The 25400-nt window shown below is 41.7% G+C and overlaps 1 protein-coding gene across 1 annotated transcript in view; it reads left to right on the top strand.

Annotated features, from left to right (window-relative positions):
- AGBL1 (AGBL carboxypeptidase 1) overlaps positions 1-25400 on the top strand; it is a 245936-nt gene that overhangs the window by 138585 nt on the left and 81951 nt on the right. Inside the window, exon 22 of the mRNA XM_054516258.1 lies at positions 24182-24342. Coding sequence (XP_054372233.1) covers positions 24182-24342 — 161 coding nt within the window. The remainder of the gene's footprint in view (positions 1-24181; positions 24343-25400) is intronic.

Here is a 25400-nt window from a genome sequence, read left to right as displayed (position 1 = left end):
GCTGGGAAGGGTATTAAGCACTGAAAACAGAATTTTAATAACAAATTCATGAAGCTTTGATGCTTAGATGAGACTGTTAGTTCTTCTGGTTTGACCTCTTGTACATGATAAGCCTTTGGGCTTCACCCAGGCGGCTTTGTACAAAGCCTGTTAACTTGTATTTGTGTAAACAGAAAAATATCCAGGCTGGATTTGAGAATATCACAGGATTGGAAATCTATCTGGTCCCTTGGCACTTTCTAGGTGTCAGTTACTGTTAAATATGACTGCCTTATTCTCATTTGAATTCATCTGCCTGATGTTTTAGCCGCATTTGTGCTGTTTTTCTCTGCTAGTTTAGAGAGACCTTTAGTAACTTAGAGTTTGTTCTCTAGAAGGTATTTACACAATGCAACCTAAGTGACCTTTCAGTCTTTTTTGATAATTAATTAAACATGCTTAATTCTTTAATAGTTTGTCTATATCAGAGCATGCAGGAAAGTGCCTCTGAATTAGCTAAAGGTGCAAGTGGAAATTCTTGTGCTAAACCACATTAAGCTCCATGTCAACACTCTGAAGCAGAATTAAGGTGGCCTTAATTAAATTTGGCTTAACTCATTTCTAAAGTAAATTAAGCCAAACTAAATTGTAAACACTTTAGTTTTGAATACCAGAGTAGAAATGTGTTCTTCTGTGTGTGATAAACTTGTGAAGTGGGGGTATGCTTATGCCAGATGAGACAGAAGCTGATAAGCCTAGCAGGAGAGTTTGGGATGGAATTTGAAGTTTTATGGCTTATCTTTAGGTAAGACCCTGCATTGCATACTGCATATGCATGATGAAATAAAACCCCAAAAACCTGCTGTGATCTGCCTTGGATGTGTTACATTCTAATTTTTGTCTGAGGAATACATGTGCTGCCAGATGGTGGGAGATCTACAAGTGAAGATATGTGGTCTAGAAAGAGACATTTTGGCACAGCATGCAATGTGCAGAGATGCAGATACTGGGGACAATTCAGAAATCATTTGCATATTTGTCATAAGCAGGGAAGGCTCAGACCTGACAAGGCTGAAGATAGTAGAAATAATAATAATAATAATAATAATAATAATAATAATAATAATAATAATAATAATAATAATAATAATAATAATAATAATAATAATAATAATAAAGTTGGTTACTGGCAGCCAAGAGAAGAAAGAGAATTCAGAGACATTCAATGCTATTGTTGTGTGATACTCTTCTCTAGAGAATTAAAAGGATATCTCTGAATGTCTTTTGCTGCAAAACAAACAACCACTGGGATATTTTCAACCAAGTGGTTGTCATAAGTGAGCCTCACTTAGCAGGAGTGGACAGAGGATTAAACACAAGCACAACATGACACTGCATTGTCTGTCCAGACCAGATGTGTGAGATGCAAAGGCACGCTTGGATGATGCATTTTGGGAGCAGATGGCAGAGAAATAGGTGGAGTTCTATATGATAGGATTCTTCAGGGCTTTTGGTGAAAAGGAAGGACAAAAATCTTGGTGATTTTACCAGAGAGTTTTTAAGAGGTTTTTTTAGTCAAGGGAGGAATGAAAGATGATTATTGGTTGCATAAAGTGATCTGAAGCAGAAGACCATTTTTGGAGAAGTGAGCCGTGTTCCAATGCTCAGGGAGATCACGTGGATGAGGATCCCTTGCACTCTGGAAGAAAAGTAAACTTTCATGAAGTGGAAGGGGGGCAAGCCCTAGGAAAACAAATGCAACTAAAACTCAAACACCCTGTCATAAATAAGCTGAACCAGTGCAGGGAAAACTGCAGGTGCAATAATTGCTCAAATGTCTCCACACTACTGCTAAAGAATAATGAGCAAGCCTAATGGAAAGATCATCTCTGTTGATAAGCTGTAATTTAACTGGCTGCTCTGGAACCTGCTAGGAAAATATTGGAAATTCTTGAATTTAAACACCTCCAGCTTCTGGTCTGCTCCCTGCTTGGGGAGGACAGAAAAGGCAGCAGCATGTCTGGCTGGGATGAGGGGAGTGGCAGTGTGCTGCATCTTCATTTACTGACAATTCAGGTCTACATAGTGCAGGTAGGATGGCAAAGGCTAGGAAATGATCCTCCTTGGCACACTGAATTAAACCAGAAAATGGGATAAGCTACCTCAGAAGCACTTGTATTCCATGCAGAAAGAGTAAATGTGTAGCCATGGGTTTCAGCTTGGGTGAGATCTACTTGAGGTTTCGTGTGGCAGCAGTAAATACTATTAATGATTCCAAACATTACAGATGACTAATTTGTAACACAAAAGATGTAGTATCTACTGCAGTTCTATTTTGGTCTACTTTGTAAGAGGAAATGATGAATTAATCTTTGTTGTGGGAGTTTGTGGTTACCTAGACACCAGTGATCATGACCCAATTACATTTAATGTGGGCAGGGGACAGGGTTCCTATTAACACATTTTCTTGTATATTTTTTTTTTCTTAATAAGGGTGATTTTTCAGAGCTGAAGATATATTAGAGTTAAAGCAGTCCACAAGAGGAAAAAAAATTGAAGTATTATGAATAGAAATTTAGTCCTTTTCTAAAAAAGCATTTTGTTACATATCCAAAAAGACACAGTTCTCTATATCAAGAATTAAGGATATGTTTTGTTAAAAATGATGCTGGTTGAGTAGGAAAAAGAAAGTGATAATTAGTGTAGAGGACAGTGACTCATAATACTGGTGAAAAATCTACATGATTGATTGTAGTGAGGCACATTTCTGTTATTTCAGTCTCAGTTTCTTTGTTAGCACTAATTTACTAGCATTTCTGAATGTAATGAGTAAACAAGAGTAGAGGTCATTTCCCTAAATGTGGCTCATGAAAATAATCTTGTAAAAAATGATAGCATAGATTTATTGTCCCTGAACAAAGAGAATAGGGAAAATAGACATGAGCCATTGTAATGTTGGAAATGGATATAAGAAGATAAAAATTCATGGCAGTCCTTAGAACAGTGTTTGAGACCATCACCAGAAAATAAGTTCTGGAACACTACTATGGAAATTATTGCATGGATGAGATTTTTAAACAGATGCCTTTATTAAAATAGTGTCTTTAATTTGTTAGAGGCATTTCTTTTTCCATCCATTACCATGTTAATCTTTTCAAAGATTATGGTTCTTGTCTGGGTGTTTTCACTAATGATGATACTAAATGCTGATTATCTTTGCCCTATCATTTCTTCCTCTGGGATTTATTAGGTCAGTGGACTGAGAGCAAAGGGAACAAACTGTTTCTTTTCACAAACTTTTCTATCTGCCATGGATTGGCACTTATAAGACAGTTATTCGGTTTGTTATTTCTGACCCAGAAATGGGAAACTTTCTACTCTGTTGGCTGTTTGCTTAGTCCTAGTAAAATGTTTTTGTTTTAGGGATTGGATTTAAACAGACCAAATTCTTACTAGGCTGGGGCTACGACTTACACCTCTGAAGATGCTTTGCCTTATTTTCCATTCTCGTCATCCTCACTATAGTCAACACTTTCTCAGCACCTTTTGCCACAGAAGATAAAAATATTGATATGTACTTGGGGAAAGCAGGTGTTGTCTTTGAAATCTTCTGATATTTCAAGCCAATGTTCCCATTTTGCACTAGGGTGAAAACACAGCCTTTTAAAATAACTTGCAAAAATTGAAAACAGCTGATCACACAGCAGGTCACTACCCTCTTTTGGCTGGAGAAAACTCAGATTCCAGTCTGCCTGCTTCAAAGCAAGGATTTAGATTGCTAGAAGGTCTTTTGTTGAACTTGTCCCTGCTTCTCATGTAGGGTTGTAATATTTTGTGTAAATAATGAGATGTTCCTTGAGCCAGAAAGACTTAATTGCACAACCCAGGAGCAATGGCACTCACCTAAAATAGAACAGCCTCCATCCCTTGTAGGGAAGAAGGGAGCTCAACTTGCAAGGATATTTTTCTTGTGGGGTCTGATCAAAAACATCCCCCAAGAGCTGAGCAGCTCTTCCTGAGAAAGGTCACCTGTATCCTGTCATACTCTCACAAAGTTTTGGCTTAGACAAAGCATCTTTCTCAAAACATTTCTCACCAAATCTCTTTCTGTTTCCCACGTCCTCTTAGTTTTACGAATAAAGCAGAAAGTTTCCTTTGGGGGTGCTGGAAGTAATGACTGAATTCCACAATGAAATTGAATCAGAGATTCATACAAAGCAACAATGAAAAAGATGTTTTATAATGAGTTTCAGGAAGATACTGTAAATGATTTTGGGAGAGAAATACAGCTGTGTACTACTAGGGCTAAAAAAGGCCTAGAAATTTTGTCCAGTTTCCAGTAACTTAGTCCTGCTGGAGATCACTTACTTGATAAAATGCAATTTAGAACAGATATATAGATTTTCTTTAGACACAGGATCCGTGAGGCACTTTGCATTTGCTCATAGGTACTTTTTTTTTTTAAACTAGTCATTTGTTTAAAAGATACTGCTCAGCAGAATGTGCAGAGACTTGTTCTGGTTTGGAGGGGAAGCTGCTAGTTGATAAAATGATTTTATCTTGCAAGATAATTGAAAGTCAAGTGAGATTATTTGGTTTGAATTGCTATCTCTACATGAAAACAATGGAGTATGAATCTAGCATTTCTGATGGTGTTTACTTTAGCCCTCTCTTTTTTTTTTTTTACATTACATTATACATCCAGTTCTATTTTTACTGCCTTCCTCATATTTTTCTTTCTAGCCTTGAGGAGGAATAGGCTTGGATCTGTTGTGTGAGTTAGGGAGAAGGGCTGCACAACCCTGATGGCCCAGAGCATGTATGCCTGGCTGGCTGGCAGTGATGGGAGGAAGGGAGACAACCCTGGAACACAACACAAACAAACAAGCCTGAGTTACTTGGTGACTCCTTCCCAACCTTCAGCTCTCCTACACCAGGTGAATTGGCACCTGAAGTCACCCCTGTGGCCTGTGCCACCAGACAGAACCATTTCACCCAAGATGAAAGATGTGGGTGTGCAGTAGGCAGCTGGACACCAACTTTCTAATGACCTTTTAAGAGCAGCCCTTCTGTCTCTTCCAGTGAGGGAGAATGAAATAAATGGGATCTGAAAGTGGAGCTCAGGCTGGCTTGGAAAGAGCGACAGAAAGGTCATTTTTCTGATCAAGCCAGTGTGTTCAATGATTGGAAGGACTTCCAGGGGTCAGAGCATTGAAGATTTTTCTGGGTCAGGAACAGCCCTGCTAACCTCCACATACACAGAAATGACTTGAATTTCTCATCTGATTGATCAGCTCTAGGTAAAGGTGTTGCACAGGCTGGGTACCTGCAACGAGCCACCAAAACTGCTTCTGTGGTTCACACATTTACTTCTCACCAAATCCATTGATTTTTGTACTCTGAAGTATAATTTGTACTGGGAGCTGGTATTAAATGTCAGCTCTGAAAATAGGCCTTGTCAGGACTAATGCAAAATTCACTCTTGTGGGTAATTTAACGAGATACATCGGCAGACATTGTACATTTATTAAACAACCATAATTATATTTATATTAATGCCAGTCTCTGCCCAGGAGAGATTCAGGCCTGGCATAATAGGATTTGTTTGTAATGCAGAATTGAGATCTCTGAATATAGATAGTGGCAAACTCAGGGCTATATTGTGGGCTGACCTTGACTAGCTCTGGGATATTTAGATGCTGGTTCTGCAGGTGAGGCTGTGGCAGAGGTACATGGTTAGAGCTCATGTCAGGCTCTGGGAATGCTCTTAGATTTTTGGTTATTCTGGATGCTGCAAAGATGGTTGAAATCCGTTGTTAGAGGTACTGACTGCTTTTAGGTGCACTGCATTTGCATGTTCATTCTCTTTAAAAGGTCAGCAAAGCATCCTGACAGTTCTAAGGGTGACCTGCCGTGCCTGAAGTGTTTTTAGTTTCATGCTGTCTCCTCTGTAGGATATGGCATTGAGCATTTTGGTATAATATTGATCATGTAGCACATTTTTATGTGGTTAAGGTCATTTCTTAGGCTTTGGAAACAGGTGAATGGGATTCTTTCTGAATTTTCCCATGTACAGCTATGTTATTTCTGGAAAATGGCCCTGTGGTTATTGCCCTGTTCTGTTCTGCATTGATGTCCTGGGAATAAAGCAGGAGATTTCTGGGACAGTGGCAGCTCTGCTCAGTTGGTTGCAGGAGGCAAGAACAACCTCAACTGGATTCAGCAGTGTCTTCCTGCTTTTTATGCTGACACAGTGCCCACCTCCCCTCCTCTGCATACTGATGTCCTGCATCTTTACTCTGCTTGTCTGTCACTGCAAACAGGGGAGAACAAACTTGACAGTGGTGGATTGAAGGGCTGTAAATGGTTATTGATTCCCAGACCTCTTGCATTCCTAGAGGTGGGGTTCAGGAAGGGTGTGTGCTTGGGGACAGAGCATGCAGGTTTGTAGGGATTGCAGCATGGGTGAGTGACAGGATGTACATGATTATGATTTTCCCATGGATTTGCTTATTCTGGCTGTGTGCAAATGTGAGATTGTGCTTGGAAGAAGGTGTGCACAAGGTTGTGTGTACGTGTGTGAGTGCACATTTACCTCTGCTTATAGGCAGAACACGAAACACAGGTAATTGGTATCAGCATTGCCTGAGCCTAACAAAAAGATTGAGCCTGACCTTGGAGGTCTTCCCCAGCCTAAATGATTTTATGATTCTACTACATGAGTGCAGGTACTTTGTGTGGATATATGGAATGCACATAGATGTTCCCTGTGGGTCTATACCAGGAAAGGTGCTAAAATAAACTATGATGATGATGAACTCTGTGTCATTCTGCTGCCAGGTGACACTGAGTGCAGGTAGGGTAGGAAGAAGGCAGAGGTGCATAACCTCAGCCCTCCTGTTAAATCTTGCCTGCTATAGCACATATGGGAGTCTGTAGTAGCCTGTGAAAGGGACAGGAAGCTCAATTCTAAAGGAAGACTGAAAAGAAGATGCACACAGCAGTGACTGAGTTCAGATTTCATTAGCTTCTGATATCTGTTCACAGGAAAAAAAAAAATCACATTTCCTTGGTGACCTTTTAATAAATGCAAAGCTGGGGGGAATTCTGTCTCTCAGTTCCCTTCCATTTGTAACTAATTGGAGTGGAGGTGTGCAGAGCCCAGGACTGCAGCAGAGCTCTGAAGGACACAATGCTCACAGCACTGCCATTGGTGCATTTCTTGCTTGCCTGTGGGAGCCCACAGGGACAGCAAAGGAGATGAATGCCCTGTGAGGTTCTAGCCCATCCCTTCCTCCAGCCAGGATGGGAGCAGAAGGGTGGTGCAGCTCCTCACACTGAGCTGCTCCTGTTCAATGACAAATTTATTGATGTCAGGGGTGGTGGGAAACAAACCAGCATAGACAATGCCTGTCACAGCTGCTGCTTTAAGCTGTTACCTGCTGCTTGGAGGGAGAACAGCTTATCCCTTGTAATGTTTCCTCCTTGCTGTTCATATGCTGTTTATTAAAATGTGGAAAGGAGCTTTCATATCTTCTTAACTCTCCTTACCTTTCTTTAGGGTCTTCTGCAGCTTTTCAGGCATGTCTTTCTCAGCACAAAAATTTTGGATTTAAAATTAGGTGGATGGGTGTAGTGGCAGAGGAGTACAGGGCAAAGCAAGACCATTCCAGCTGGAGATGGAGATGTAGAGTCAGAGCCTGTTGAAGAGCCCTCAGCCTGCTGATAGAGAGATGCTCAGCATCCCACAGATGTGTAAATGGTGACTGGTTCATGCTCTTGATCCTAATTACAAGGCTAGACCTTGCTAGCAGGGAATTGAGATAACAGTTTAGTGAGTGTGCTGTTGACTCAGTGCTGTCACTGGTGGAGCATGAATGGCTCCATTGCTAGAAAGGAGAAATCTTATCAGGATTTCTCACATATTTTTTTGGAAAAAATCTTTTGTTGCATTCTCTGGGAAAGAAAAAGCTTGGGTAGATTTATGAATTCACGTGAAAAAGTTCTTAAAAGAGGCACAGCCTGAAGAGGAATCAAATTATTGTGGTAGAGATTTGGCTTATTATCTTCTCATACAGCCCAAGAATGAGAAGCATGTGGCTCTTCTCGGTGTGTTTGGAATACATAAGTACAGTCCAGATGGCATTTAAGGTCAGGCTGGCTTTGCTGGAGATCCTGACTGGTTGAAATAAGGGAATGTAAAATTCTGAAGAGAAGTTTATTTCATGAAGACTGAATAACAGATATTTCAAGCCCCAAGGTGCTTCATTAAATATCCTCTCTTTCCAGTCAGTTCCACTGATTTCATTTGAGAGTGTACAGCTATGATAAACTGAATTAAATGTGACTCCTCACCCAGAATCTAAACCTTAAAGAGATTCCAAAAAGGCAGAACCAGTAATTGAAGGCCTTCTCCTTTAAGACAGCCAGAATGCTCCCAAGACAACCAGAAATGTTTTTCTCATATTTCTGTGTCAATACTACTGAGGCTTGGCATAATCCCAAAATACATCTCATTCAGGTATATGTTCTTGAATTTAAAAGGAAAAGAGAAAAAAATAAAAAGAAAAAATATAACCTTAAGAAGTTTTTCCTCTGTTGCCCATAGCATGTTTTTTTGTACAGCAGCACAAAATTATTTGCTATGTATACAGAACTCAGTCTCTCTATATAGGGATTGTAGAGAATTTGCTTTCCACTTGAAGGAAAAATCAGTAGTAGTACATGGAGAGAATAATTGCATGTGTAACCCATGTAATGAACTGATGATTTTTGTGTGAGTGAGTGATTAGTCCCTGTGAATGGCTGTGCCCACAGCAAACCTGATACAAGAACGCTCAGGGACTGAATAAAGTCTTTGTCTTCACTGATTGCACGTTATCCTAAGTGGGTTTGGATGCACAGCAAGGTTGGTGGCACCAGACACAGCACAAGTTTATGATTGTGCGTGATATAAGCTGCATCATCCATTGCTTGCTGACAAATGTACAAGACAAAGAAGTGAAAAAGAACAGGTTATATTTTTCCTAAATCATTTGCCAATCATTTTTGATTTTCATTAGGAGTCTGGAAGAGTCTGGGTAATTGTATTGCTCAGCATGGCTTTGTGGGAAAGGGCTTAATTTTTATGTTTCCTTTTAGTGAATTTTATTGCATTGTTTCTTAGCTCATTGATGAATAAATCCTAGTTACACTGAAGCAAATGCCTGGGAAATAGAAAAACAAGTCTGTGTTACTCCTTTGTATGTATTGGGGGTGACAGGTATTGCTGAGTGTAATTAATTCACTTGTAAAGGACCGAGATCTGCATTATCATGTTTTCCCATTTTAACACTAATTAACAGAAATTATTAGCACGGTGTTAATACATGAGTGAAGACTTTCTGCACAATTTACAAGAGAAATAGATATGAATCTCTGTGTGCTTCTATTTAGCTCCTGCCTGTATTTTCCTGACTCACAAGAGGTGAGTGTTTGTACTGGTGGAGTGTTTGTGTGCAGGAAATCTTTTTGAGTGCGAACTCATCTTTGCTGAAGACTGTGACTGAATGTGGGCACACACATGAGTGAACTAGTTCAAAACACTTTCTGTCACACCTCCAAGTATGCAAATGTGCACTGGTGTGTCTGTACATGGTGAACGAGTTATTTTAATTGTGTAGTTATGAATGGGTGTGTTTGCTATGGTACCTGTGTCTCAGAGATGTGTCCTTGAACACTGGTGATTGTCAGCCTGAGACAGAGCTTTGCATATGTGCCCTTGTCTCTCATTCATCCTCACAGATGTGTCCTCTATTAGTAGCAGTTAATAAAGCTTTTTGGTTTTCTTTTGTTTTGGGGGTTACTGTTGGGGTTTTTTCCCAGTGAAACAGTGCATGAAGAGCTTGGCAGAAAGTGGTATTTTCTGGAAAACCACGTCTAGCGCTTTTTCCCCCACTGTCAGCCAATTACTTCCTTTAGTGTCTGAACATAAGACTTGCCAATAAAAGTCCCAAAATAGCTTCTCTCACTATTACTAATGTTTGCCAACAATAGCTAGGAAGAGGAAAGGAAATCTATTTTTGTAGCTGGGTTCTAACATGAGGTAACCCTGAAGGCTTTAATGAAAATTAATTCGACACCTAAAGTTAAAGGCTTACTTGTACTGGAAAATTTTTTTACCAAATTCAAATATGACATTTGAGAGGTGGCAGGTGTTGGCTCCTTGTGGACAAGAAGGTGCCAGACAAGTGAGTGCAGTGTAATGCAGAGAAGTTTGTGTGTGGTTTGGGATGTTGTAACCTCTAAATGGAGGAGCATGGAACAAAGCTGAGTATGTGCCAGTCTAGGCTCCATCCACACCAGAGATCTTCTTGTCTGAGCTTTCTCCAGCATCAGGACTGAATGTGAAGGACTGTAGAGCTGAAGTGGAAGGGACAGGCAGGTTCAGCTCAGTTAGGGATGGCCTGACATGTTGAAGGAACAATTTTTCTCATTCAAGCTACAGCTTCTGCACTATTGCTCATCTAGAGTGGAAAGAATTTGGAGGCTGTACTGAGTGAAGTGCAGTGCAAGCAATAGGAGAAATCAAGTTAATTCCAGATGTCTCTCCTTGCCAGCCAAGCCTGCAGAGAGCAGGCCAGTGAAGGATGGGCAGATCTCACCCAGAGCCCAGGTCACTGAGCAGGGCCATGGTGATGAAGCAGAACCAGGTCAAGCCAGGAGCACAAACAAGTGAAACAGGATCAGGTCCAGTGGTGGTGACTGGGGTCAGTCTAGGAATCACTGGTGGATCTGCAGTGACAAGGAGGGTCCCAAGTGAAGCCAGGAACTCAGTCTGTGGACAGGAGTCTGGACTGATGCAGCCTGTGGCCAAGATCAATGGGCTGATGTGTCTGCTGCTTTTGCTTGGCAGGCAAAACAAATCCAGGCTCTCAGTCATTATAATAACATCTATTCTGATAGCAGCAGGCACCTTCCATCCTTGAGCATCACCACTCTCTCCTCAACTCACGTGGCTTTTTGGTCCCCTGACTGCCTCTGAAAAACTGTGATTGTTTATTGTCTTCTCAAGCTGTGACAGATTCCACCTCTGTCCATCCCTGCTGTGTGGGACAGCGCCAGCTCTTTATCCTACCTGGTGTCCTGCCATCCAGCTGCACTTGTGGGCTCTGGGGATGCTTTGTCAGAGTGGCAGGAGCTCAGGGGATGGGCAGCTCCTCTGCCTGAGGGAAGGACTTGGTCCCAGTGGAAGGGGGAGAAGCAGGATGTGACTGAAGACCTGCCTGCTGTCTGGTCTCAGTAGTATCTGTCATTTTGTCCAAGTTTCATGTATTGCTGGCTTTTTATTACAGAATATAAATGATACAAATTCTTTTTAAACCAGGCTCTTTACTGTGGTTTTGCGGCAGGGGCTTTTTTTGAAACCTAATCTTTATTTCTTCTTAGTCTCTGATTTATTTTTTTTAATAAAGTATGGCAGAATTCCAGATTAATACCTTCAAAGAGCTTTGTTCCTATCCATGAGGGGTGAAGTGTGAGAGGTAAAGAGAACTGTGGGCTCTCTCCCTAGCTCTGCCAATGCCCTTGATGAGGTGCCTTTGACTGGGTTACTCCTCCTCTGATTCAGCATCCCTGCTTGAAGCTCACAGTGCTGCTCTCCTACGTCCCAGAGGGTATCCTGAGATTAATTGAGGGATGTATCTAAATGGCTTCAGCATGCAGGCTGGAAGCCACCAGGGACAAAGCTGTTACTAGGGCAGGAATAAAGGTCAGGCCCTTGCTGACATCGTTGTCTCAATTAATTAATGCACTAATCTCTATAACTCCTCTTCAGCAAATATAATTTGGCCTCAACCCTTATTTTGTTCATTTTTTCTGTGACTTAGCTTTGAGAGAACTAATGAAGAGACCCTGATGGAAAAATCCTGCTTTTCACTATATACCTTCCCCTTGACCAGCCCTATAACTTGTTCCCTCCTTGTTGCCTCTTGCTCCTGTTTGTCTGAGGGCTTTGCAGGAAAGTCCCCTGACCATTTAAATGGCTCTTCATTACATAGCAAAAGAGACTTAGCCCTCAGTTCAGGTTTTGAGGAGTGATAGCTGATTGCTTCAATTACAAGGAAAACAGTGTGTGGAATTGATTGAAGGGGGACAGTTAATATTTGATTCTATTTTCCTGTGGATATTTCCTATGGGAAAGTGCAAGACAAATTCTGGAAAACATCAGAAGGAAGTGTTTGTCCCCCAGCTGAAGGGCTGAGTTGCCATCGTGAGTGCAGGAAGGAGGTGTCAGCAGTTTGGATTCTGTGACCACATAGCCCTGAGGCTCAGCATTTTGAGACAGCTGTTTTTGAGCACAGAATCTGTCCAGGATCTCTTAGGGATCGCTACCAGCATCAGAAGGGGCACAGCAGGGCTTGGAGAGGAGCAGAAGGCAGAGTGAGTGGATGTGTGTGGTGAAGCACAGTGAACTGAGCCATCCTTGGATGGGCAGGAAGGAATATTCCCTCCAGTGCTACCCACTGGGAAATCAAAGAAATGAAGAAAATCTCTCCTTGTCCTCTGCTCAGCTCTTACTTCTGGTCTGTTGTACTTTCCACTCCTTGGTGATTACATCCATGTCTCAGTCAGGTATTGTTTTCTGCTTGAGTTGAGAACATTCCCTAAAGCTGTTCTGAGCGCACAACAGTCTTGTTCTCTTTCTTAGGCCAGTTTTAGACTGAAATTTGGCAGATTACACAAGTGTGGAATGTTTACTGTCCTGTCTTACATCATCATTTATCCTGTATCATTTATTTTTCCTTTAACAGATTCTTAGCACTGTCAGTCTAATATGCATCAGAGGCTGAAATGTATTACCATAATGCAGTGCATTGTGGGTAATCCCATGCAAATTATTCTGTGGAAAGTCGTGCTAAATTATGTTCTTGAGGAAAAAAAAAGGCAGAAAAACAAAGGCTTTTTTTTTTTCCTTTCCCCTTTTTCTTAACTGTTTGTTCTGTGGATTTCTGAGCAGCTGCCAGAGGCACAGGTTTAAGTGAGTTGTTTGACATTCAGCACCATGTGCAGTGATGCTCCTCCCCACAGGACACTGCTGAAAGGATGGAGTTGAAAACTGCTCTGGGTTTTCTATATGTCTCTGTGATGTTTAGTTTTAAAACATTAATAGCTTGTCAAAGGAAAAAGCTGAGAGAATGTTGGAATAGCACAGTACAGAGGAATGTCTTGATGCTTTTTTTGTCTCCATTATCTCTGTCTCCTCATCTGTAGGAATACCAGGTTTTGTGAACTTAAAGGGCTTCAGATGCCTCTTGGAAGAGGCAGTTCTGATCATATGTAGTGTTGTTTTTATATCTTTGTCTTTGTTCTCTCTTACCAAGGTCATTTTCTTGGGAAAATTTCCTTAGCTCCTCTGAAAGTCCATACACTTTCCAAACTGAAGCAGTAATCCTCCTTTTGGACAGAACACTTGATTGTAATAGAAATGATTGCAATGTCACAAACAGAGGATTATCATTATTATTTTCAGTAGAAATCATAAAAGGACTCCTAAGAAAAAGGCAGTGTGTTCTTATGCAAATTTTCTCAGGTAGTACATCTGTGAGATGAAAAATCCTGAGAGCCTGTAATCTGGAGTCAGCCTCTCCTCTGCTGATAAATGTTTGTCTGCTTTGCTGGTCAGTAGATTTTCAAAGACTCAGAAACTTGTAGTTAGTTTTTACAAGTCCTGTGTGCTTCTCACTTGATGCTCTCTCTGGGTGAAACGTTTGTCAGCTGCCCTCCAGTTGCTTATTTCTGGTGTCCATCTGTGAAAAAGTCAATGTGGACATGTTCATGGCAGAGCAAGGGGCAACATGTGCTGTTTTGGGGGTCACATCAGTTACCCCCCTTGAGAGAGCTGCCTCTCCTCACCATAGCTCTGTGTCTCTGAACTTGTCTCCTTTTCTTCTGTCTGTTCCTCACAGTCTTCAAAGACTTTCTTTGTCTCTATCTCTCCTAAAACACAGAGTATGCAGGTATTAAAGTGACCCTGTGCTGGTAGGATTATAGAAGGGAAAACACTGGTTTGCAAAACTCTGCATCCAGCTGCCAGTTCTGACCCATGTTCTCCTTAGTAAATGTGTCCAAATGTCTAAAATCATCTGCATGCTCCAGGTCAGCTCCTCATGGACAAGCACCAAAAGTTCCTATCCTTCCTGTAATAAATTAGAAGCTTTTTTGGTCCTGATTTTTTGCTTTCCTTTTAGTAATATTTTTTTTTCCAATGAAATTTAAGATATAAATATCCAGCATATGTATCTTAATGGCTCTCAGTTTAGTTTGTGCAAACCCTTGTTAGTGGTTAATGGGAGCTGGTTCACCTGGAAGGACCTTCCTGATCTCTGATTTCTGACTGTGGATATCACATCCCTGGGACTCATTGCAGGATGTCCTTCCTAACCCAGCCTCTGAATGAAATGATTAGTAGCTTGCCCTTGGGCTGTCTGGTGAAATCTCCCTCTGACCCAGCTTTCTCATGTATTCTGTAACTTTCTGTGGTGTTATTGTATTACATGTTCATTTTGTGAACCTATATTAAATCAGAGCAGACATCACAGAGGGTCCTGCAGTATTTTTGCCTGAATTACCCTCAGTGTTATCAGCCATTCTCCAGGTGACTCGTATAGAGTATTCAAAAGAAAGAAAGAAAAAAAAAAGGGTCATATTTTCCCTGTTATTGTCCATTTCTCTGTTAAATGTGACAAGCAGCAAGAAGGGTCCTGTGTCAGAATGATTACACTGACACCTGTAAGGGAACAGCCAGCGAGCTCCTTGCTTGTACTTCCATCCTCCCTCTTCAAAGGGAGCAGGCACCAGGCTGAGGGAAGCCCTCTCCTCTGCAGTGTCTCTTTCCTCTGATCTGAGCTGGGCAGAGAGGCTTTTTGTGCTTTCCCATGTGCCTTTGGCTTGGAAAATCAATGCCTCCTTTGTTGTTTTAGAAGTGCTAATACAATAAATTGTAGAATCATAGTTGCTTCCTGTCACTGATGCTGAGGTTGTAGGGAGGGATAGGTGGGAAGGCTGGCTTTGATGGTGTTTGCTGAAGTTGACCAAAGAGAATTTGTGATATGGAAAAAAGAAATTAGCCTGGGGGAGCCATTTATAATTTAGGAAAAAAGTCTCAGGTAGCTTTTGACATGTATCAGAATAAGGGGATGGATATAGAAGGCATGAAAGGTTACAGTAATGAAAACTGAAATGGGAGAGGAAGGTGCAGGGCTGTGGATTGGTCTGTGTCCTTACCTCTCACCTGTGAAGGCCTATTTAAAGTAAGTTTTTAAGGAGATCAACACACAGAGGGCCTCAGGATAATCTCTTCTGGATATGTGCATGTAATTATCCCACCATGGAGGCTGCTGAGTGCCATCAGATGTGCCCAGAAAAGCCACCCCCAGGTGGAAGCTCTGCTCTGAGGCCATTGGCAGAAGGATTTGAGGGATTTTGTGGAGAGCAGAGCTAGACTTGGAGGAAAGAAGGAAGCTTCTATGCTTCAAGGTGTGATTTGGAAAACAATAAGGATCTGGAACAATAAGAGTTTGTGTAGGCTGAGATTTGGATGCATTCTGGAGCCACAGTTCCCTGGCAGAGTTTGCAGGCAGCCAGGATGGGAACAGAGCAGGATGCTGTGGGACCATGCTGGCTGCTTTGTACACAAATCAGTGCTTGCACATTGTCTGCTCTGTTATTTGATATTTGATTAAGGTTGTAACTCACAGAATTAGGTGAAGCCCAATTTTTTCCCCTGTAGGAGTTGTAAGGAAATTAAGAAATTGAACTACTAAAAAGAAATCTTTAAAACTGGCCAGCAGACTTAGCAGATGACTGTGTAAATCAGGTTCAGCAAGGTAAATAATCATAATTATGATTCCTTATGTTTAAAACCTTATCTGATGTCATGGGAGAACCACCAGTATGTGGTTCACAGGACCTGGGATAACAAAACCCAATGATTGAGAGTATTAATAGAATTAATAGGGCCTTGATAATATGATTTTTTGTTTTTTTAAAGAAGTACAGGAGCTAGAGGACAAATGAGGAATTAGTATATAAAGTTTTATTCATGGCTTTTAAGGGTGAAGGCTAATTTTCATGCAGAATGGTATCAGTGGGCATCCCAGATGAGTCATAGTTGATGAAAGGAGAGGCTCCCACAAAAAGAAAAAAAAAGTCAAGAAATTTTGGGAGTTATGGAGTGAGAAATAAAAGAGTCTGTGTGTAGTCAAAACCTAGTTAAAAGGCTGGGAAAAGTGGGTAGGATAGGACAACTCTGGGATGGAAAAAAATGTGAGGTGGATCCATTTACCACTCTGTGAATTGGTGCTGGTCAGTATTTCTAATTTGAATGACTGGAAGGCAAGGAGATAATAAGATAATAAGATCTGCTGCTAGCAGCTGATGCAAATTATACCGTGGGAAGAAGGGCTGAAAGATTGTGGGTACTAGAATGGAAGATGAAACATAGGCAGTGGCAGGGTGCAGCATGCTTGAAGGAATAGTTTAAAGCATTCAGACACATGGCTGGGCTCTGGATTAGCTCTCACCATTCAGGAAAACATAAGTAGCTATTACAAAGACAGCTTGATAAAGATGTCTGTGCCATGTGAAGCAGCAGCAATAAAGGAAAAAAAAAGTGAGTAAGATGCCTGTGTGTGTGAAGAAACAGGGAGCCTTAGAAGATGTTCTAATATCCCTGTAGACCAGCGTGGAAACACCTCCTGTGGAGTACTGTGTGTGTTATGGGTCATCCCTTTGTAAGAGACAAAGCAGTGATACCCATGGGCTGGAGGGAACAGATGAAAGTGTTTAGTGGCCTGGAAGGCAGCTTCAGTGCAGGGAAAGCATTAGGGATCCTGGAGCTGCTGCATTACAGAGGGAAGGAGTAAAGCTCAGCTGCAGGAACAGCCAGTGTGGGCTGGGGGGCTCTGCTGTGCTGGGGGTGCTTGGAGGCAGCACAGCAGGGAGCAGAACCCACCTCACAGGGCTCTCCTCTACCTGACATTGCTGCCAGGCCAAGACACAGTTTCAGTGGCTTGTTAGGTCTCCATGATGATCTAGTGTGGCAGCAGAGGGATGGAGATAATGTGGGGTGTCACGCTGGAGCAGCTGGGCTGCTGTCTGAGTCGTGCTGTGATGGATTTCACTGAATCTGTCCTAGTGCCCCTGTCCCTGTGTTGGTGCAAAAGTGAAAGGTGCCATGGTCCTGGTGTCTCATTTTGGATGGGGAATTAAAGCACACTAACCTTGCTGCGTCATTTTGGTCAATAAATATTTTCATCTGGGAAAGAATAGAATGCACTATAGAGAACCATGCAGATAAACAACAAAATGTTGTGTAATATAATAAAAGTGTGCATCACCATTCCATGAAATTAAGATGCAACAATTGACTCTTTGTATAGCACATAATTAACCTGGGGATCCCCACTGTGAATGGCATTATGAAGACAAATACCTTACTGAGATTTTTTAAAGTGGGTTTGACACTTTGAGTAGCATCTACATTTACATTAGCCAGGATAAGTATCATAAATCATTTTTTCCAAGGCATGTGATGATCACCAGCCAGGATTAGAAAATTATTTTACACCTATGGTGAAAAATGGCTAAACTGGGTAAATTCATAGCTGATGAAAAGGCTTGGGTGGGCCAAGAGTCTGCTTACTTTTCTGTACATCAGAATTATTTATAGAGGTAAACTTTTAAGTGGAATAAGAGGGGAAGAAAAGTCATCCAGGGATTAGGCTGCCAATTTAGGACTTGAAAAATTTCAGCTTCCTGCTTTCCCAAACTGCTTTTAACAGCTAATTCATTTGACACAGATTCTGAGACATAGCCCCACCTCACACTTAATCTCCAGATACCTCAGGCTATAACCTGTCTGTGACTTGTTCCATGCCCCACGGAGTTCAGATAGCAGGGAAAGGAACATATGTGAGAGGAGGTCATGGTGAGACTACAGATGAATTTTCAAGGCACCATCAGATACCAGTTAGCCAGTTGGAAATACTGGGAGCATGGAGAAGAAATGTGCTTTCTGGAACAAAGCACTTGATAGCCTCCAGTAACTGGTAATTGCTTTGTTTCCTTACATTGCCTCAGAATTCCTATGTGACTTGAACAGTCCCTAGTTCTTTTTCTTGGCAGCTTAAGTGTCCTGGAGCAGAATTTATGTTTTTCTTTGGAAATTAGCATGTTGGGGTTTGGCTTTTTTTTGTGTTTGGTTTTTGGTTTGTTTTTTTTTGTTTTTTTTTTAATTATTCTTATTTAAAATAATGGCATCGCCTATGGCATTGGTTAGGTCTGCAGTCAAAATATTGCTCTCTGGACTGTCACATCTTCATTGGATGGTACAGGGAGACTTCTCCTCCCCAAAACTGTCTGCAGCCCTCAGATAGGAACTTGAGGCACTCCTGATCCTGCTACTGTGAAACAGTGCAGATTCCACTAAAATGTGCAGCTCTGACCTGGCCTTCACTCAGCCTCTTCAATTCTGTTTGAAAAGACATTGTGGGACAAGGAGAGAGATTGCTCAGTGTCTGCAGAGAGGGATAAGCTTAGTCCAGGTTCATCCAGGGCCTAAAATAGGTCCCCAGCATGTCACAAGGAAATGAGTGAGACAGAAAACCGATGTACTACTCAATTTTATTGGAAAGCAAGAACTCTGCAAAGAATAGCATCTTTCTAAATGGTTTGTCTGCATAGGTGGAAAATAACCTCGTTTGTCATTCTCTTTTTTGTTCCTGACATGACCACCCATCACAATTATGGCACGCATAAAAAAGAAACAAAAACCAAAAAATCAAACCAAAACAAACCAGAAAAACAAACAACCAAGCAAAATAGCACCCAAACAAACAAACAAAACCCCAAACCGAAAAAGTTATTGTGCTATTCTCTGTCCAACTACTACCTCAGTGTACGTATGCAGTCTTTGAGGAGATGGGAAGTTAAATCCACCCCTGTCTCCCTCCTGTTAGTTTGCAAATTGTTGGCATAAAACATTAGTAGCAGTGTTGCAGCAGAGTGGCCAAGATAAAAGAGAGCTCAGGTGCAACACTAATAAAATTTGGCTCCTCCAACACATGATGAACTTGCCATATACTGAGTCATTCATGGGAGATGATTAAGGAAGAGACAAAGGATGCTGAGGAAGGAACAGAGAAGGAGAGAAATCTGGGAGAGAAAACAGAATGGAGGGAAACATCTGTGGAAATACTGTGAGGGAAAAGTGGAAATGTGAGGAAATGGAAATGTCAGACAAATAGCAGGTCAATGGAAAGAAGGAAAATACCTCTCCCCACAATACAGCTGGGGAATTCATAACCTAAATAACTGGTTTTTCTAGAGAAATTGGCAACAAGTTCTGTTTGTTAAATCCCCAGTTGTTCTATGAGCCGCTTGTCCAGGACTCTTTCTCCAGAAGATTGGAAGGGGAAGGTATTTCATCTTCCCTTTCAGTCTGGTCCTTGAACAGTGTTGCCTGTGACATACATGGCTTTTAATAGTAAAAGAGCCCATTTGAATGATTAAAACAATAATTCCTTCTGTGCTGTTGAAGTTTGCTCAGCTGAAACACCAGCTGAGATCAGCAGAAGTTTTGTGAGGAGGTTCAAAGCAAGTCAGGACTTTTCTCCTCACCGTGTGGGCAGAGCACCAGATGTAATGAGGACAGATGTGCAGAGCAAGGCAACTTCCCTAAGGGTGCCAAGGTGGTCAAGGTTGCCATTAGCTTTCTTCTTGTTATCATTCCTCTGTATCAGCATCCATTGACCTCAACAACTCTTTCTTCTTTCTCATCCTTTTATCTCCCCCACCCTTTTATCTCCTGTCTCTTAACTCCAGTCCCTCTCATCTTTCTAGAAATTCCTGATAGCCTGTTTTATTTTTCCCCTTGCATCTTCAGCCTTTTCCACTTGCTTAATCCTCTTGATATGTTTTGGCCCAAATTCCCATCCCCTCCACTTCATCTGTTTTGCATACCATTCCTGCTGCTGAGGGATCTCTGGGGCATAGGAAAACCTGGGTTATTCCCTGCTGTCCTAGCTGTCCAAATAGCCAGGTCCCCAGCAGGTGTCTGTGTATTTTCATTCACAGGGGTTGAAAGTACAGCAACCTTCAGGGCTGGCTCAAGCTAAAATTAAGGCTGCAGACACCAGGCACCAAATGTTTCATTCAGCTCCCTAAGTTTGTCCTCTAGAGCTTCCAAATGGTTTTGATTAGTATTCCGAGGGAGAGCTCACTGATGGAATTAGTGAGAAACCAGACTGTCAATTTATTTATACCCGGCCTGAGGGCATGGCCATTGTGCATGTGTAAAGCTGTTGAGATGCAGGGAATATTCTGTAAGTGTGTGTGTCTGTGTGTTGACTGGAAGTGGGTTTGCAGGGAAAAGCTGTTGCCCCAAGGACTGAGCAGTGACCTAAAGCAGGAGAGGCCACTGATGTGCCTGTGCTGAACGTCAAAAATCCCTTTTAGGAAAAAATTGATCCCTCTGAAATTTTCTCTCTACTTGTATTTATTAGTATCTCCCAGCTCTAATTTTACTGTAATTCTCATTACCCTGTGGAGAAATCTCTAATTTAACTCCTGGAGTCTTTCCACCTCCTTCAACAATATCTGTGATACAAAACTATCAATGTCTTTGTCTCCTGGAATATTTAAAGCACATGAGTAATGAATAATAAAATTTTTCCATTACATTGTCATTTAGTCTGGGAAGAATTTTGAGGGCAAGATGAGAGATATTTGGTTGTGGGTATTCATTTGATGCATCAGTGCTGAGCTTGAATGAACTGGTTTTCCAATACAATTTGATCCATTTTGTTTAGGAAAATTTGTATTGACAGTGTTGAGGCCAAATGATAAGTCTTTTATTTTTGTTCCCCTCTTTTGTATTACAGTGGAAAATAAATATAACTCGAAGTTGAGCTGTTATTAGGCATCACCTCCTCCCATTCTGTCTGTTGCAGTATAAAAATGTGAAAAGGGTTTAAGAAAAGTTTTTCAGCTCCATTACTCTCTATAATAGCCAGGAAACAATTAACCTGTTATCCCTTAACATGATGTCTGCAGAAGATTATTGCATGACAGAGCCCAAGGGACCAATTTGCATTGTGCAGAGGAATCTGGTGCATCAAGCTGAAGCTGGTCCAGACTGGTGCTTTGATGTAATGGACAGCAAAACCTGTGTGGAGCTTTGAGCTGATCATTAAAGTAGGGTAGTTTAGTTAGCATGTTTCTGAGGCTGGGCTAATTAGGACTGATGAGCTTATCTGCAGCTTTCTGGTGCAGGGCTGCTGCTTCCTCCTTCAGAATCCACCTGGGTCCTTTTGGCATGGGAGGCTTTGCACCACGCTCCGCTGGTCACACAGATGTGACCAGAGGAGGGGACAAAGCCTTGTGCCAGAGAAGAAGATGGGGTCACTGAGAATTCAGGCTGGCAGGACACTGCAGGGGAGGTGCTGGCAGGGAGAGCAGCTTCCTCCTGTACAGCTGCGACAAACAGACCGTGTGTTGTCACTTGGTAACACCCAGCTTCCCTGCTGTGGAGCTGTGCTTCCTACCAGCTCCTCAGCCAAACCAGACTGCATCATTTCTACCTTTCTACCTTCTTTCTTTTAGGATATTTTCATAAGTCTGTGTTGTAAGCACAATCTCAAAATTTATGCAGTTGGCTGTTGCACTTGCCTACAAGGGAAATGCCTGGAGGTCAGGCTTCCCTTTCAGTAATGCAGGTGGGACTGATTATTAACCACTACACCAGGTCCTGGCATTGCTGGCAGATGCCATCAATAACATTAGCTCAACATGTCAGCTCTGTCCTCAGCTTCAGTTTAATGGCAGTGCTGCTCTGCACCTCCAGCTCCTTCCTCCCTCTGCTGAGGGAGGGAGAAAGGAGAGAGAAAATTGCCTGAGTTAAAATAAATAGATGTCCATGTTTGAAGTGAATAAAGTATGCTAACAGGCAATCCTCTGGCTGAGTCTCCAGCTGTTACTCCTGAGCTGTCTAACATCAAAGCAGTATGGGTGCATCATCCAGCAGCTGACTTCAGTGCATGAACAGTTACTGTCTTAGGCTTCTGAGGTGTGTTATAGTGTTAATATCATTATTATTATTGTTTTTCTCATAGTTTCTTAAGGCCTTTCCATATTCTGAGTAAAGCTCTAGGGAGTCATAAAGCCACAGGCTGAGTTTCAGCTCAGGCACTGTTTGCATCTCCTTGATAGCTGTTTAGTATGTTGCCTTAATCTTGGAAGCAAGACCCTGAGATGCACCCCAGGGAAAGCCTCAAGATGTTCTTTGTATTTTTTGCCCCTGAGAAAATAACTCTCTTGCTGTGGAAATGACATCTTTTTTTTCTCTGAAATGTCACCACTTCTGCCTGCTGGTTGTAACTCTGCCACACTACAATATCTTCAGTCTTTTAAAGTAAAATAATAAAACATTTAGGAATCTGTTTAGAGCTGCTGAGCATTCTTATTGTTTTGTGTTAATGACCCTCAGTTCCCATAAACTTCTCCCTACATTTTTGTTTTTCTTATAAATTATTACTAAACTTTTTTATACCCCTATCTTGCTTGGCAAAACTTGCAGTAGAGGTGAATAAGAGGAGAGTAGAAATTATGTTAGACACTTAGCCACGGTGATAAACATGCTTCAGAGAATGTTCAGAGGGCAAAAGTTAGTTTCCTTGGGGCCCCAGACCCTGCCTAGCACTGAGGCTGTTCCCTCAGATTGAGTGTGCTCTTCTGAGCAGGTCCTTCCCTGTCCAACGTGTTTGAGCTCTGGATTATGTTCATCATAACTATAAATTCATGCTTTGCTCATAGGGCCTCAGAAAATAAACTGAATTATAATATCTTGTCCATAGGGAAATGTGATCAGAGAGGGTGGTTTTTATGCCAGATGATATTTACATGTGCTGGACCTGCTAGAGAGGAAGTTATGGTGGTGCTGTGCAAATGGTTTCTGTCCTCTAACAAAAATGTGCTGAAAAACTCCTCAGGAGAGCTGCAGACATTTATATGTGAAATCTCTTCTTTCTTCCATCCACCTGTGTGTTTTTGCCTCAGAAATAATCTTCCAGCCATACAGAGGTGCTCAGACCCCAGGATCCCAAAGCATTTTACAAAAATAACTTTATACAGGAAAAGAGCAGAGCTCTGTCCCCTGTCACGGATTACTGAACACATTATGTTTTATAATATAAATTATAATATGTTCAGTACCCATGAGGTGCTCACTAACAAATATCTCGTGGAGAGTGATGTGCAGCTCACACCATACTTAGGGCCAGGGCTTGTTCTGGACTCCTGAGAGTTGCTAAGGAAACAGCCTGGGAATGGAGCTGGAAGTCTCTCAGAAGCTTGGCTGCAGAGATGTTTTTTGCTGCAACACCACACAGGGCTGTTATTGGCAGAGGCAGCAGCTGGTCCAGCCCCTGATGGGTGATGCAGTCTCCAAGTGCCAAAGATGAGGGACTCTGCAGTTTTAGTTTCTTTCTGGTTTATCTGAGCTCTGTGTGTCCCCTGCCCTCCTCTCACCAGAAGCATGAAACTGCCATCAATTACACTGACTTCCTCTGATGCAGGCCCTTGGTTTAAAACCAAACACAGACTATTCACAACCAGCAAGGATCCACAGCTTGGAGAATTCGTCTTGTGAAAGATGAAGTTGATAATCCAAACCCTGTTTGTGCCACCAGCTTTTAAGAGACTGAGAAATTCCTTGGAGGTGTCTGTTATTTTGCAATTACTTTGCAATTGATTTTCTTAAAAAACAATTCATAACTTGTTAAAGATCTCTTCCTCTCTTTTCTCTCCTTGTCCAGTTCCCTTTTCCATCTTTGCCACTGCCTAATGTTTATAATCACAGGACTTATTTTTTTCCCCCCATTACTTAAGTAGACAGCTCCTCTACAGAGAAAAACTGGATGATTTATAAAAGTGGATTTACTGTCAGATTCTCCTGGGGTCCAATTCCTACGTCTAATTCTTGCAACAACTTCTAAAAAATTATTTGAGACATTTAAACCATTTGCCTCTGTTTCCTCTGCTGTAAAACAGAGGCTATTTTAGGATAGCTTCTGTAGACCACGTGCTGTTAATTAATTTACAAATGATTCTGTAGGGGAAACTTCCATATGTAGGAATCATGAAACCTTGTGCCTCTCTCCATCAGGGCCTGCAGCTGGGAACACAGGAGCTGGAGGAGATGGGAAGCAAGTTTTGCCTTGGTTTGCTGATTCTGCACCTCAAATCCCTGCCCTGCAGCAAAGAGCTGATGGCTCAGGCAGCACTCCTGCTGGATCTGGAGGAGGAGATCACAGACAGGGCACAAAGGTCAGTGACTGTTGTTTCCAGAGGGCTCTGCTGTGGGAATGGAGTTGGTGGGGCATGTTTTGGGTTTAGATCTGCAGAAATGGACTCGTCTTATGGCTGAGATTTGTATCTTGGAAGCTGCAGTGTATGGAGAGTAATTAGAATTGAGATAAAATTGACTCCCAAATAAACTACTGAAACAGTGGGTCCATGCCCTGCAGCCATCCATGTGGAGAAAAAAAGCTGAAAGAGAAGCACCTGTTCTCTGTTTTCCAGTGATTTTCCATTTTCCTATCAAAACTGCTTACTGGCACGTGGGAATGGTACTGCCCCAGAAAAATTCATCAGCAGGAAACATTTCCCTGCTCACTGTCACATGGGGTTCTGTCCAGCTCAGAGCCTCCATGGAGAGGATCTTGTAAGAAAGGCATTATCTAAGTGCTGCACTGTAGGGAACAAGTATTGTAGATTATAAAAGGACTTTGGTAGAAAGATTTAGAAATTGTGGACCTCATACTGCAAGTATATTCCTATAAGTTCTTTTTCTCACTGCATGGAGTCCTTTAGTCATTTAGAGCGTAGATTTATGACTTTTTGATGGACAGAAAGAAGTTTTGATCCTGCTGCTTATTTAGGACATGTTTTTCCAGATTGCAAAATTAATTTACTTGCTTCCTATGTTCAGTGGGGGGTATTTAAGTGAGTTTGTCCCATTATAAATACAAGAGGAATTTGACCTGGAAAAGTGTCTGAGACTATTCAGCTTGAATTTGTGATGAAGCAGAAATACATAAGACCATCATCACTTGTTAGCGCTATCTGCATCACATATGTTTGCAAGAATGTTTTTCCAAGACACATGGAGAAAGAAGACTTAGTGATGTGACATGATTTGAAGCTCCCCGATGGCTTTGTCATCAAAGAGCTCTCTCAGCTTCATCAATGAACATCAAGTTTTTCAGTTGCAGAAATACCCCTGTAATTTATAGCAGACTTCCAGTCTCTCCCCTGCAGGAACATTTACCCAACATTAGCACCACCTGTTCCTCATGCCAAAACCCATTCTTGCAAGCTTGTTC

Source organism: Molothrus ater, chromosome 13, assembly GCF_012460135.2.
Source record: "Molothrus ater isolate BHLD 08-10-18 breed brown headed cowbird chromosome 13, BPBGC_Mater_1.1, whole genome shotgun sequence".
NCBI lineage: Eukaryota > Metazoa > Chordata > Aves > Passeriformes > Icteridae > Molothrus > Molothrus ater.
Note: the sequence above shows the minus strand (reverse complement) of the source record. Positions and strands in the feature narration are given on the sequence as shown.